At 43.7% G+C, this 13,375-nt stretch overlaps 1 protein-coding gene across 1 annotated transcript; it reads left to right on the forward strand.

The window, feature by feature from the left end:
- Positions 1 to 7,201: 7,201 nt before the first annotated feature.
- On the forward strand, positions 7,202 to 7,771 carry LOC145399337 (uncharacterized). The gene has a single exon (XM_080271993.1). It carries the CDS (start codon positions 7,202 to 7,204, stop codon positions 7,769 to 7,771), a length of 570 nt encoding a protein of 189 aa, XP_080128119.1.
- The last annotated feature ends 5,604 nt before the right edge of the window (positions 7,772 to 13,375 follow it).

The following is a 13,375-nucleotide window of genomic DNA, read 5'->3' on the forward strand; positions in this document are numbered from 1 at the left end:
GGAAGGAATTTAATATCAATTGGTGTTAAGCCAGTGTCAAAGAATGAACATTTTTAAAACCGTGACTACCTATGGCTTCTGTTAAATAAAATGACGAACAAGTAACTATACCGTTGATGAAATTGACTTGAGATTATGCTTAGTACAACCTTTCTCCTTGAATAAAATCAGTAAAAACATCAACAGAATTTTGCCATAGATGTAAAGGAACTATCTTCATCTTTACAACTTTTATAAACTGAATTGTACCGTTGATGTAAAGGAATGATATGCTTAGTACAACTTTTCTCCTTGAATAACATCAGTAAAAATACCATTAAAGTTGTACCATACATGCAAAGGAACAGTCTTCATATTGGTACAGCTTTTATCAACTGAATTATACCATAGATGTAAAGGAATGGTCAGGTTGGTACAATTTCTTTTCCTGGAATAAATCGGGAGTTAACATGGAACCCAATGTGCAGTTGGGGGTTAGGGGGGGGAGGGAAGAATGTAGCTGGATGTGGCTTCAGTAAATGTAACGCCTCATGGGATGTTTACTGATGTTTTAAATAATGTTTAAATGTTTACAGTCAGTCCTTGTTGTAAGCCTGGGATGTGTGGGAGAAAAATGATGCTCTTAAGTGACAAGTGAGACGTTCCTGGTTTATGACTGATAGGAGGAAGTTGCAGAGGACCTTTATAGATTACAGTAATAATAATAATAATAAATCACATAACACATATTTTTGGTTCATGTCTGAGGGATTAACATAAAAAAGAACAGTCAGAATGGCTTTATAATTACATAAAAATTAAAAAAAGTGAACAGATGTTGATAGGATTTGAAAAAGAAACCACTTAAATGAACAACAAGCCTCAACCGTTCCTCTGTTTTAAACCCACATTGGACACAAGTGGTTGGAGTGTTTCAGAGACCACTGGGCATCAGAATATTAGCACTAGAGAAATATAGATAGGTTGATAGTCTCATTGGTAGGTATAAAGGTGAATTAGATACATGAAAAGGTAGAAAGATATAGATTCATTGATGTATAGGTGAATAGTTTGCCAACAATTTACGAAACTAGTGTAAAAAATTATACCACATCCCAGGCTTATAATGAGGACTGACTGTAAATGTACAATACAGGGTGGTTTGTAAATTGTGTCCTCCTGTCTTGTGTTGTGGGGATGGCTGTCTGCTGGTGTGGCAAATACAGGTATATAGGCTGCTTTGTGACCTTATCAACCGTTCAGTGAAAAAGCACACACAAAAAATGAGGTTTGCAGTAATAGTTGTATTCATTAAAGCATACTAATGAAAGAAGTGTTTGTAAGAAAGAAATTGTAATGAAAGATGTTATATATATAAAAGCAGAGTCTAAAAATAAGTGTTTATAAGAAAGCAGAAAGACAAGGAATGAAACTTATTTGTAAAAAGACTCGAAATATTGATCTGTGAAGAAAAATCGTAGACATTGGTAATGCTGACTGGACCATCCTTACAACACATGATAATTGAGGTGCATAATATATAGACTTCCTATATTTAAATTGTAACCCTTTATTATAGATTCTTAAGCTGTGTATAAATTCCCAGGATTCACACACATACGATCAATTTCCTGCCATAGCTGGGATTTCTTTTTTTCAGGCCAGACGACGAGACGAGAGTGTAGAATGGAACCCTGTATCTTAGTTATGAGAGGAAATTGATCGTACGTTTGTGAATCCCTCGTAAGATTTTAACCCTTAACCCCTTGTATTCCATGAGCAAAATACAATAGGTAGAATTTCGTTGGTTAAATCGGATTGCAGAGTTGGTTTAGACGAGTAGGTTAAATGGAGTTGCATGGAGTCAGATCGAATCAGCCAACCACAGTCTTACGGATTTAACCCCTTCAGTGCGAGGGCGCCATCGTACTGAAAGGGTTAAATAAAAATTGTTCACTGAGAGATACGTAATGTGATACTTAAATCCTCGAGTAAATATAAAGTAATCAAATGATTGGCTACAGAGAAAATAATGAAACTTTGTATTTTCACGTATAAATACATAATTAATTTTGATTAGACATGCCAACTCCAGTATTTAAGGATGAATATAAATAAGAATGATTTTTACGAAGATACATAAAACTTCATCTGTCAGGTCTGTCAGGTCAAAGCTTGTGTAGTTAATTGGCAGGTGTGAGTGAAAGGGCAAAGGGGTTAAGGGTTAAAATCTTTAAACATTCCATGAGGTGTTAGCCTTTATATATATTTAATAATTACAGTAAACTCCCGATTATCCGACAGTGCATTTCAACAACCATAATCTGAAAACAAATATCTGGCTGAATGTATGATCTGTTTATCAGCCACCAGCGCACCACTAACCATGCGGGATTAGTAGAGAAGCCTGAGTACAGCATAGTAGCAGTACAGAGTATCAGGAAGGCTCTGTTTGAGGTTATTTTCCGTGTTTTCTCTGTTTGGAAAGTTATACGGTACAATATAGGGTTTTTGTAGGCATTGTGGCCCCCATAAATGAGGTGGGAGGTTGTTTGGTATATAAAAAAATATATATATATGGCCTTGACTGAATTAGGATGGATAATCGGGAGTTTACTGTAAATCCAACTGCTGTGAGTGTGAGGAGGGTGAAAGGTTGTGTGTAGGAGGAGGAGAGGAACATAAACACAGTATATGTTAACATTTATTGGAGAATTAGTATGGAAATGAAATTGTTGGAAGAATGGAAAAGAACACTTAAGAAGGTAGATAGTGAACTTGTTGGTAGAAAGAGAGGAAGACAGTGAGATGAGAGGTAATGAGGAATGGAAAGATGCTTTGGATGTAAAGTGGTTGGAGAATGAAAGATGAAAAATTATTGTGTATGGATATGAATGTGATTGGAAAGATGATAATGACTGGGATGGAAGTTAGAGTATAATATTCACATTTAAGTATAGTAATAGATTTAGAGAAAGCGTATGATAGAATTGATAGGGAGGCTTTGTGGACTGTTTTAAGATTGTATGGACTTGATGGTAGGTTACTAAAAGGGGTGAAAAGTTTTTATGTAAATAGTAAAGCGTGTGTAAGAGTGGGAAATGCTGTGAGTGATTGGTTTCCCGTGAGAGTGGGGCTGCGACAGGGATGTGTGATGTCGCCTTGGTTGTTTAATATTTACATGGATGGTGTTGTAAGGGAGGTGAATGCAAGAGTTTTAGGTGGTCTGAGTCTGGTAAATGTTGATGGAGGAGAGTGGAATCTGAAGCAACTGCTGTTTGCAGATGATACTGCATTGGTGACTGATTCAGAGGAGAAATTGAGACAGTTGGTAGAGGAGTTTGGAAGGGTGTGTGAAAGGAGGAAATTGAAAGTAAATGAGAATAAGAGTAAAGTGATGAAGTGTACGAGGTTGATAGATGGTAGGGGGATGAATATAGTTTTGAATGGTGAGTTGCTTGAGGAGGTAGATTGTTTTAAATATCTAGGGTCACATGTTGCTGTGGATGGAAGAATAGATGCAGAAGTGAAGTTTAGAATTAATGAAGTAGGAAAGGTGCTGGGAGGAATGAAAAAAGTGTTTAAATGTCGTTCGCTTAGAATGGATGTAAAGAGAAGGCTGTATGAGGGTGTTGTGGTACCGACTGCGTTATATGGGACTGAAACATGGAATATGGGTGTAGCAGAGAGGAAAAGTTTGAATGTAATGGAGATGAGATGTCTGAGGAGTATGTGTGGAGTGACGCGTATGGATCGAGTGCGAAATGATGAAGTGCGAAGGAGAACTGGAGTTGTTCGGGAGATGGCTGGTAGAGTTGAGCAGAGGGTGTTGCAATGGTTTGGGCATATGGAGAGAATGGATAATGAGCGATTGGTGAAAAAGATAACTAGATCTGATGTGAGAGGTGTAAGACTGAGAGGAAGACCACGAATAGGATGGATGGACAGTGTGAAGAGAGCGCTGGATGCGAGAGGGATGTCTGTTGAGCAAGGAAGAGTGGCTGTGCGTGACAGAAATAAATGGAGAGAAATTGTGAATGAATAAGTGATGACGCAGCCCTGAGGGGATATTCTCCCGCATTTGGTCTGATCAGCTAGTCAGGTCAGGTGCGGGTAAGGGGATGGGTCTGTTATGATGTGGCAGGGGTAAACCAGTTCTGCTGTCGGGCCCTGCTGTGGATGTCACTGCTTGCATTGCGCAGTTGACCCTTGTGCGGTGTGATGCGGTGAGGATCTGTCCGTTCTCCCCTTTGGGGCTAAGATGCGAATGAATGTGTTTGAATGGATGAGTAAATGGAGAGTGAGTCGTCCTGTCTCGGCTACCTCCCTTTCCTTGGGGGAAGCAGCCTAGGTATATAGATAGATAGATAGAAGTATAGTAATGTTTAGTAAAGGAGAGGAAGATTGCCAAGAAGGTGAGTATGGACATGAAGATGGAGAGGAGAAAGGCTGTTAAGATAATGTACAGTATGTTTTTGATGTAGCTAAAAGGAGTGTTAGGATGTTCTGATTATAAAATGCATGGAGGATGGTAGTTTAATAAATGTATAAAGAATAGAAAGTAGTTGAAGGGAAGTGGAGAATGCAGTAGATGTTAGTGTTTATGTAAGTAATGTTGTTAGGAAAAGGAGAGGAAGGCCCAGAATGAGTATGGAAGTGGAGTTGGGAGAGGGAAGGAGGCCAGGCACAGGACAGTATGATGGTGTATAGAAATAAAGTAGGGGAATGAGAAGAGGTTGAAGAATATAAAAGTGGTTTACAATATGGAAAGGTTTTATCATCATTCCTTGTCAGTCCCAGCTTTCTCCACTCGAGCTATTTGTTAGTGTAATCATCATCATCCTGACTTATTCTCTCCTAAAGATGGTGTGAGGTAGGATTAAAGAGATCTTGGTTTTGTTGTAACCCTAGGCTGATTGAAGCTGTCCCTCACTAGCATTCTAAAGATCATCATAACAGCATACCCAGTAACACGATCCACATCATTCAAGCCATCTATTGCATGTTCGAAAAAAGATCTAGTCAGCCCCTGTCCATTTCATACTTAAACAGCTATCTTAATCATCAGCCAGCAACTCTGTCCACCTAAATATGGGGATGAGATAGGAGCCTCAGATGTATAAAGCATAAAAGTAGGTGAATTATCAGTACAATGCCCAGTGATGTGCCACAGTCATTTGAAGTAAGTGGAATGTTTAAATTTGTTCTGTAGGGCTGTCTTAGAGGTATAGTACAGTACATGTGTTGGGATCCAGTGCCCCCTTGAGATAGACAGCACCTCACCAGGGTTGGATCAAGAGTCCTTTCCATGGTGAGGTGCAGGGAAATATAAGGTGGTTTGGCTCTCAGGTGGATTCTGTAGCTGCCACACCCAGGGTCTGTACCACGAAGTGTAGGCTCCTTGTCAGTGCCTGTTTAAATGTAAAAACTTTCAACAGTATGCCCAATAACATGCTGGCAGTAATTCAGATGTTTTTGAAGCCATCCATTATATGTTTAACAATTGATGTGTAGTGTCAGTGTCCATTTCACATTCTTCCACAAGTGATGCATGGTGTCAATTGTTCATTTCTTGTCCATTCTTTGTTTTTATGGTGCACACAATTGTTCATACCTTTCAAACTAGTATGTTCTACAAGTGACACAGGCTGTTTGTGTCTATCTCATGTTCTGGTGCAAAGTAACCAAAAGCAAATCTCCTCTAGTTGACCATAGTTATAATTTGAAGTAGTGTAGTCTGTTTTCATTTGGTTTGACTGAGCTGTTGTAGAGTACCAAGTCATGATTAACATTCAAGGAGGTATAAGTCTCCTTTGTAACTAGTAAAAATTCAGTGACCTTGAGGTATGAGTCTCCGTGGTTACTAATATTTAATCTCCAGTCAAAATACACCAGCATGAGTAGAAATATAATTGATGTCTAATAAAGCTGAGAATTTCCATCGCATGTCCAAGATTCTCCCAAGCTGAGTAAAGGTCTGGCCGTAACAAAATAATAAAATAATGGAGGAGTTTATGAAGGCTATGTCTAACCTGTCTAGTTCAAAATTTTCAAGAAGAGTAAGGTTGTCTGATACTACCAAGTTTTTAAAGTTTGTATAAGTGATTAATGAAGGATTTGTTTAAACTCATTATTGTCCAGTTAGGAAGCTTACAATGGTCCTTTCACCGCAAGAAGTCCGTTCAGGGTGGGGCCCACCTGGTGAATCACCTATAGCGATGCTGCCAAATCAACCGTAGTACATGCCTCTCTCTCTCTTATTTCCCATCTGTGTGCTATTTGAAATTGTTTTTTTTATATTCTGTATATAGTAAATGAAGTTATATAGTACACTGAGTATCAATTTTTAGAATTATAACAACAATTTGAATGAATTCTATGACACGCGGCAGCGCTTTTTTCCCATGTTGCCACACCGAGGTCGGCGAGAGACCCAGGGTCACTCCCTGTCTAGCCCCCACCCAGGATGGAAGGTCCCACAACTCCCACCCGCTCCCACTAGAGAGTGCTGCATAGCAGGGAAAAGGAGTTGATATACAACATTAACAAGTATTTCTCAGAAGAAAAGGCTTGTAATGGATTTATAATCCCGCCTTCAAAACCATCTGCTCGTACTGCGAAAGCCACCAACGTTTCCAAGAAAACAGTTCAACGAATTTGCTCGAAACGGACACTGACGTCACCAGAACGGCCTATGTTTTTATCACCACGGAAGAGGAAATGTGCTGCACCTGTTACGAGTCTTGACGATTTTGATAAATGTGCAATAAGAAGAATAGCCTTGGGATTTTATGAAAGGCATGAAATCCCAACTCTGCAAAGAATTCAAGAAGACCTTAAGGCAAAAATATCCTTCAGTGGCGGCATAACCTCCCTTTACGAGATTCTGCGGGAGATTGGCTTCAAATATGCCAAGGTTAATGGCCGCAAATTCCTAATGGAGAGGAATGATGTGGCTGCTCGCACAAAGTTTTTGCGAGAAATAAAGCAAGTAAGACAGTCCTCCCATAATATCGTGTATCTGGACGAGACTTGGGTGAACCAAAATTACACGGTTGGAAAATGTTGGATAGACACCACATCACCACAAGCCACTGGAGTACGACAGCCAACAGGAAAAGGAAGTCGTCTGATCATTCTTCATGCTGGAACGAAAAATGGCTTTGTAGACAATGCCGAGTTAGTGTTCCAAGCCAAAAACGACTGGGATTATCATAACCAGATGAACTCAACACTTTTTGAGGAATGGTTCAGGAATCAGTTGCTTCCAAACATTTCACCAAACTCGGTAATCGTGATGGATAACGCTTCCTATCATTCTGTCAAGCTTGAAAAAATTCCTACTTCATCATTGAGAAAATCGGACTTGCGGGACTGGCTGATAAAGAAGGGAGTGCAGCCCCAAGATAACTTATCTAAAGCAGAGCTGCATGAGCTTGCCAAGAAGTTGGATATCACCACAACCTACATAATCGACAAGATTGCGGAAGAAGCAGGGCATCGGGTTTTGAGATTACCACCATACCACTGTCAATATAACCCGATTGAGCTCATTTGGGCTCAGGTGAAGACTCATATAGCCAAGAAGAACACCTTTAAAATGGCTAACCTTAAAGTTCTTGTCAAAGAGGCTATGAGTCTTATCACACCACAAAGTTGGATGGAAGTAGTGCGACATGCCGAACAAGTACAAGATGAAGATGCACAACAAGACATAGCAGCTGAACATTTCGTAGAGTCATTCGTCGTCAATATAACAGAAAGTTCTGATGACGAAGAAGATTATGATTAAAAATCAGAGAGAGGATTAGGCCTACAGGGGAAACCTTTTAAAAATAAAACGCACCTAGACTTTTGCCTCATAAGTGGTGTGGAAAAAAAGTTGAAAATAAATAATAAATATATACAATACATATATATATATATATATATATATCTACATAGAGAGAGCGAGAGAAACAGGTGGAATGGGGGTAGGTAAGGAGAAAGTGATAATCCGATAATTGGTGGTCAAACTGGCAACGTCGCACTCTGGGGAATTCCAACTTCTGCCACACCCTGAACGGACTTCTTGCAGTGAAAGGACCATAACATCTCTTTCTTTCTGATTTATTTCTGGTGCTGCTCAGTCATTTTCTTGGGTAGTTTGGAAAATATATTGTTAAGGAAGGATTTAAACTTATTCTTGTGGAGTTAGGAAGCGTACCAACATCTCTTTCTTACTGATTTATTTCTGGTGCTGCTCAGTCACTTTTCCTGGGTAGTTTGGAAAATATATTAAGGAAGAGATGGTAGGGAGCTTCCTTACCCAATGAGAATATTTCCCTAAGTCTTCCCTATATTGATGCTGATTAACCCATTCTGTCTGGATGGCATGTATACGTGACCACCTGGGGATGTCCGGATGGGATGTATACATGATCCAGTGATTTGTAGTAGTATTGTATTAGTATGGTTATTGCATCATAATATTATATACTATAATTTTGTAGGTTTAGCTGAAATTATGGTTTAAAATTAGGGTGATTTTTAAGAGAAACAGCTGCTGGTGGTTTGGGTGGTGAAAATGGACATGATGGGTTAATGATGATGATTAATGATTGTTTTTTAATGATTGATGATTAATGATGATTGATTGATGAAGGTTACATCTAAAACCTGTAGTTCTGAAATCACAAGTTGAAATATCAGTAGCAGGAATAAGATGTAAAGTGTCCAGTTGGAGTTAATGACGATATTGAAACTGTGGCTGTATTTAAGATGTTAATGAAGGCTGTGTAACCCATCCAGTTCATATATATATTATTTTTAGATTAGGTAAAGTCTGACTAGGTTAATAAAATACTCTAATGGTAATACTAATAAGATGTTCTGAAAGATTGAAGAAGCCTGTGTGGACTTTGTTTGTAAAATATCTGAGCTAAGTTGACTACCATGTATAGTTGTATGAAGAGGCTAATGTAGGCTGTGTATTGGATGTGCTGTGAGATTTTTGGGGAACTTGAGATCTGTAATATTGAATAAAGAATGCTATACCAACATGGGTTTAATTGGGCTATATTCTGGTCACTTGAGGAGGTTCCCTAGCACCTCTTCCTCAGCTAGTTATTTTTGGATATGACTGGATATAATTTTGCACCTTGGTCTTGAAGTGTATGGTGATAGTAGAAGTGACAGAAGAGAATAGCAAGGTGTAGTAAGCAAAATAAATCACTTAAACAGAAAAGGATAAGATGTAATAAGCATAGTAAAGCACTTAGCATGAGGTGCTGGGGAGCCTGCTTAACTGAGGAGAATATGGTCCATTATCAGCCATTATAGAGCTGCAGTAACTAATGACCTTGTGATAAAAGGTCCATTATAAAGATCGGAAATTTTGTAGCTCCATGGTGGTTGAGATGGGTACCCTTGTTGGTGTAGTTCAAAGGTAGCCCTCCCTAGAATGACACACCCACCCTAGCCCGACACACCCCTGCCCCTGCCCCTGCCCCTGCCCCTGCCCCAGCCCCTGCCCCTGCCCCTGCCCCAGCCCGACACACCCCTGCCCCTGCCCCTGCCCCAGCCCGACACACCCCTGCCCCTGCCCCTGCCCCAGCCCGACACACCCCTGCCCCTGCCCCTGCCCCAGCCCGACCCCCCCCTGCCCCTGCCCCTGCCCCAGCCCGACACACCCCTGCCCCTGCCCCTGCCCCAGCCCGACACACCCCTGCCCCTGCCCCAGCCCGACACACCCCTGCCCCAGCCCCAGCCCGACACACCCCTGCCCCAGCCCCAGCCCGACACCCCCCTGCCCCTGCCCCAGCCCGACCCCCCCCTGCCCCTGCCCCAGCCCGACACACCCCTGCCCCTGCCCCAGCCCGACACACCCCTGCCCCTGCCCCAGCCCGACTCAGCCCTGCCCCTCCCCAAGCCCGTCACAACCCTGCCCCTGCCCCAGCCCGACACACCCCTGCCCCTGCCCCAGCCCGACACACCCCAGCCCGACACTCCCCTGCCCCAGCCCGACACTCCCCTGCCCCTGCCCCAGCCCGACACACCCCAGCCCCTGCCCCTGCCCGACACACCCCTGCCCCTGCCCCAGCCCGACACACCCCTGTCCCTTCCCCAGACCGTCTCACCCCTGACCCTGCCCCAGACCGACACACCCCTGCCTCTGCCCCAGCCCGAGACACCCCTGCCTCTGCCCCAGCCCGAGACACCCCTGCCTCTGCCCCAGCCCGAGACACCCCTGCCTCTGCCCCAGCCCGACACACCCCTGCCTCTGCCCCAGCCCGACACACCCCTGCCCCTGCCCCAGCCCGACACACCCCTGCCCCTGCCCCAGCCCGACACACCCCTGCCCCTGCCCCAGCCCGACACACCCCTGCCCCTGCCCCAGCCCGACACACCCCTGCCCCTGCCCCAGCCCGACACACCCCTGCCCCTGCCCCAGCCCGACACACCCTGCCCCTGCCCCAGCCCGACACACCCCTGCCTCTGCCCCAGCCCGACACACCCCTGCCTCTGCCCCAGCCCGACACACCCCTGCCTCTGCCCCAGCCCGACACACCCCTGCCCCTGCCCCAGCCCGACACCCCCCCCCTGCCCCTGCCCCAGCCCGACACCCCCCCCCTGCCCCTGCCCCTGCCCCAGCCCGACACCCCCCCCCTGCCCCTGCCCCTGCCCCAGCCCGACACCCCCCCCGACACCCCCCCCTCCTGCCCCTGCCCGACACCCCCCCCCTCCTGCCCCTGCCCCTGCCCCTGCCCCTGCCTCAGCCCGACACGCACCCCCCTGCCCCGGCCTCTGCCTCAGCCCGACATGCACCCCCCTGCCCCTGCCTCAGCCCGACACGCACCCCCCTGCCCCTGCCTCTGCCTCAGCCCGACATGCACCCCCCTGCCCCTGCCTCAGCCCGACACTCATCCCCCTGCCCCTGCCCCAGCCCGACACCCACCCCTTTCCCAGCCTGATGTCATAAATGAAATCCTTGTAGTTTCTAAAATATTCCATGGGACTCCTTGTATGACTCCATAATCAAAAAGGTCTGGCCATAGGGAGGGTAAGGTAGATTTTGTATTGGAGAGATCAGTGAAGGCTGTATCCAGCCCCTTCCCATGTTAGTTTTAGATTTTGTATTGAGGTTAGTGAAGGCTGTATCCAACCCCTTCCCATGTTAGTTTTAGATATTTTATTGAGGTTAGTGAAGGCTGTATCCAACCCCTTCCCATGTTTTAGATTTTGTATTGAGGTCAGTGAAGGCTGTATCCAACCCCTTCCCATGTTAGTTTTAGATATTTTATTGAGGTTATAATAGTGAAGGCTGTATCCAACCCCTTCCCATGTTAGTTTTAGATTTTGTATTGAGGTTATAATAGTGAAGGCTGTATCCAACCCCTTCCCATGTTAGTTTTAGATATTTTATTGAGGTCAGTGAAGGCTGTATCCAACCCCTTCCCATGTTAGTTTTAGATATTTTATTGAGGTCAGTGAAGGCTGTATCCAGCCCCTTCCCATGTTAGTTTTTGTTGCTGCATTCCTTTCAGAGGCGCTTCCCTGTTCTTTCCTTAGTTTACGATTGCTTGCTTTTATGGTAATTTCCTCCTCTTAGCGATTTCCCATACCTTGTTTTATTGTATCTTTTCTAACTTTGGTGCCATGTGGTCTTTGCTGCCAGGCACTAGATTTTAAGTATTCCTATTCCATATTGTAATAGGCTGGATTATAGTTGTGATAAATGTCCTGATGAAGTGAATGCCCTGTTTAGAATATAAAAATCCTGACTGTATCATGTGGTCTGGTTAATGATGCCACCTAACCCTACCATTTGCAGTGTTTGAATAAAAGCTTCGTAGTAACAGTAGTACGTAAAATGACTTGTGGGTTTAGCACTTGTCACATGTATGCAAACCCATTCCAGTGTATTGTGAGATGTGGCCACAGTAGGAGTAAAGGTTAAGATTTTGAGTAGGTATGGAAGGCCACTCCCTTACCGGATGCAGCATCAGGAAGTTATTGGTGTAGAAGAGGGATGGAATGAACTGATGGTAACCCCTTGAGTACAGGAATAGTATCTCTAATTAATGCTATTACCTGATTCCCCACCCCCACCCCCCACCACCACCAAAAAAAAAAAAAAAATGGGTTAGATGCAGCCTTCATTAATACCAACACAGTGTAAGGTAATGACAGGAATATAAGGATACTGGTGTCAGTGGTTGTAAGTGTATTGGAACATTGACAGGTGATTGAAACATGGCCAGCATAATTAGCCTGTATGCTACAAAGCCCAGTGTATGCTTAATAAAATCCTGTGATGTTATTAGGAATAAAACAGTTGTGGTTTCTTTGCTTGTCATTTACCAGAGATTTTCCAACCCTTGAATGATGGGAGGCCACTCCCTAAGTAGATAAAATTGTATAAGTAGCAGACCCCTGGGGAGGGGGGGAAAGAATACTTCCCCAGTATCCCTGCTTGTCGTAAGAGGCGACTAAAAGGGGCCTTTTTGTCTCTAGTCTCTCCTTACTGTCCTCTTCTGCTCTTCTGTCCCACTTCTTTTCCTTTTATTTCCATGTTTCTTGGGGTCCTTATTATTCCTTTACTTCTGCATTGCCGTATAGCCAGTGGCTTGGTGCTAATTCATTATTCCTCCTTTGTATAGTAGTAAGGATAAAACCATCAGTTTGTTAACCCTTCATGGACAGAACAGCTTTGTATTTTAGTCCATTGCAGCTGAGAATATTTAGTGTAGTCATAATCTTGGTAGATAACATCTAGACCTATAAAGTAATTTGGCAGGGTTCTGTTCCTGATGTGGGCAGCTGGTGCCTCTTGACTTGGGTGTCCTTACACCCTGTTGGGGTTGTAGGGTACCCAGGGTAACACCAAGGGGGAGGTGATGGGTTAACTGGATGTTTAGTGTGGCCCCATATCCTAGGGTGGTGGCTGAACAACTTGGTACAGGCTTGGTGATAAGGTATTGATAGGAGTACTGCAGATAAAGACATCTCATGGTGGCCACCCCTCATTCCCTCTGTGTCATAAATTTACTCTGCTCGAAAGGGAAACCAGTCTGTGTGAGAGGCTGGAAACTGTGTCCAGGTGATAGCACTGATTAGAAATGCTGTATTATTGTTCTTAAGGATTTACCATCAGTTGAGTATATCCCTTACTATTATATTTCCTGATGCTGCATGATGTGAGGGATGGCCTTCCATGAAATGTATTGCCACCACCATATGATATTATTCAGTTTAGGAGAAGCCTTTCATGGTTAGGTCCAACAGCATAATGAGTGGCAGGTGAGCTGCCAGTTATGTTTTTGGTTAGTCAGTTACAATGTTAGAAAATGCCTCCATGACGCTTTTCAGTGGGATGTGTGGTGGTGTCATGATAGTGCCCCAATTGCAGTGACAG

Source organism: Coenobita brevimanus, chromosome 48 (genome assembly GCF_032717465.1).
Source record: "Coenobita brevimanus isolate Jiangsu-jjx chromosome 48, ASM3271746v2, whole genome shotgun sequence".
NCBI lineage: Eukaryota > Metazoa > Arthropoda > Malacostraca > Decapoda > Coenobitidae > Coenobita > Coenobita brevimanus.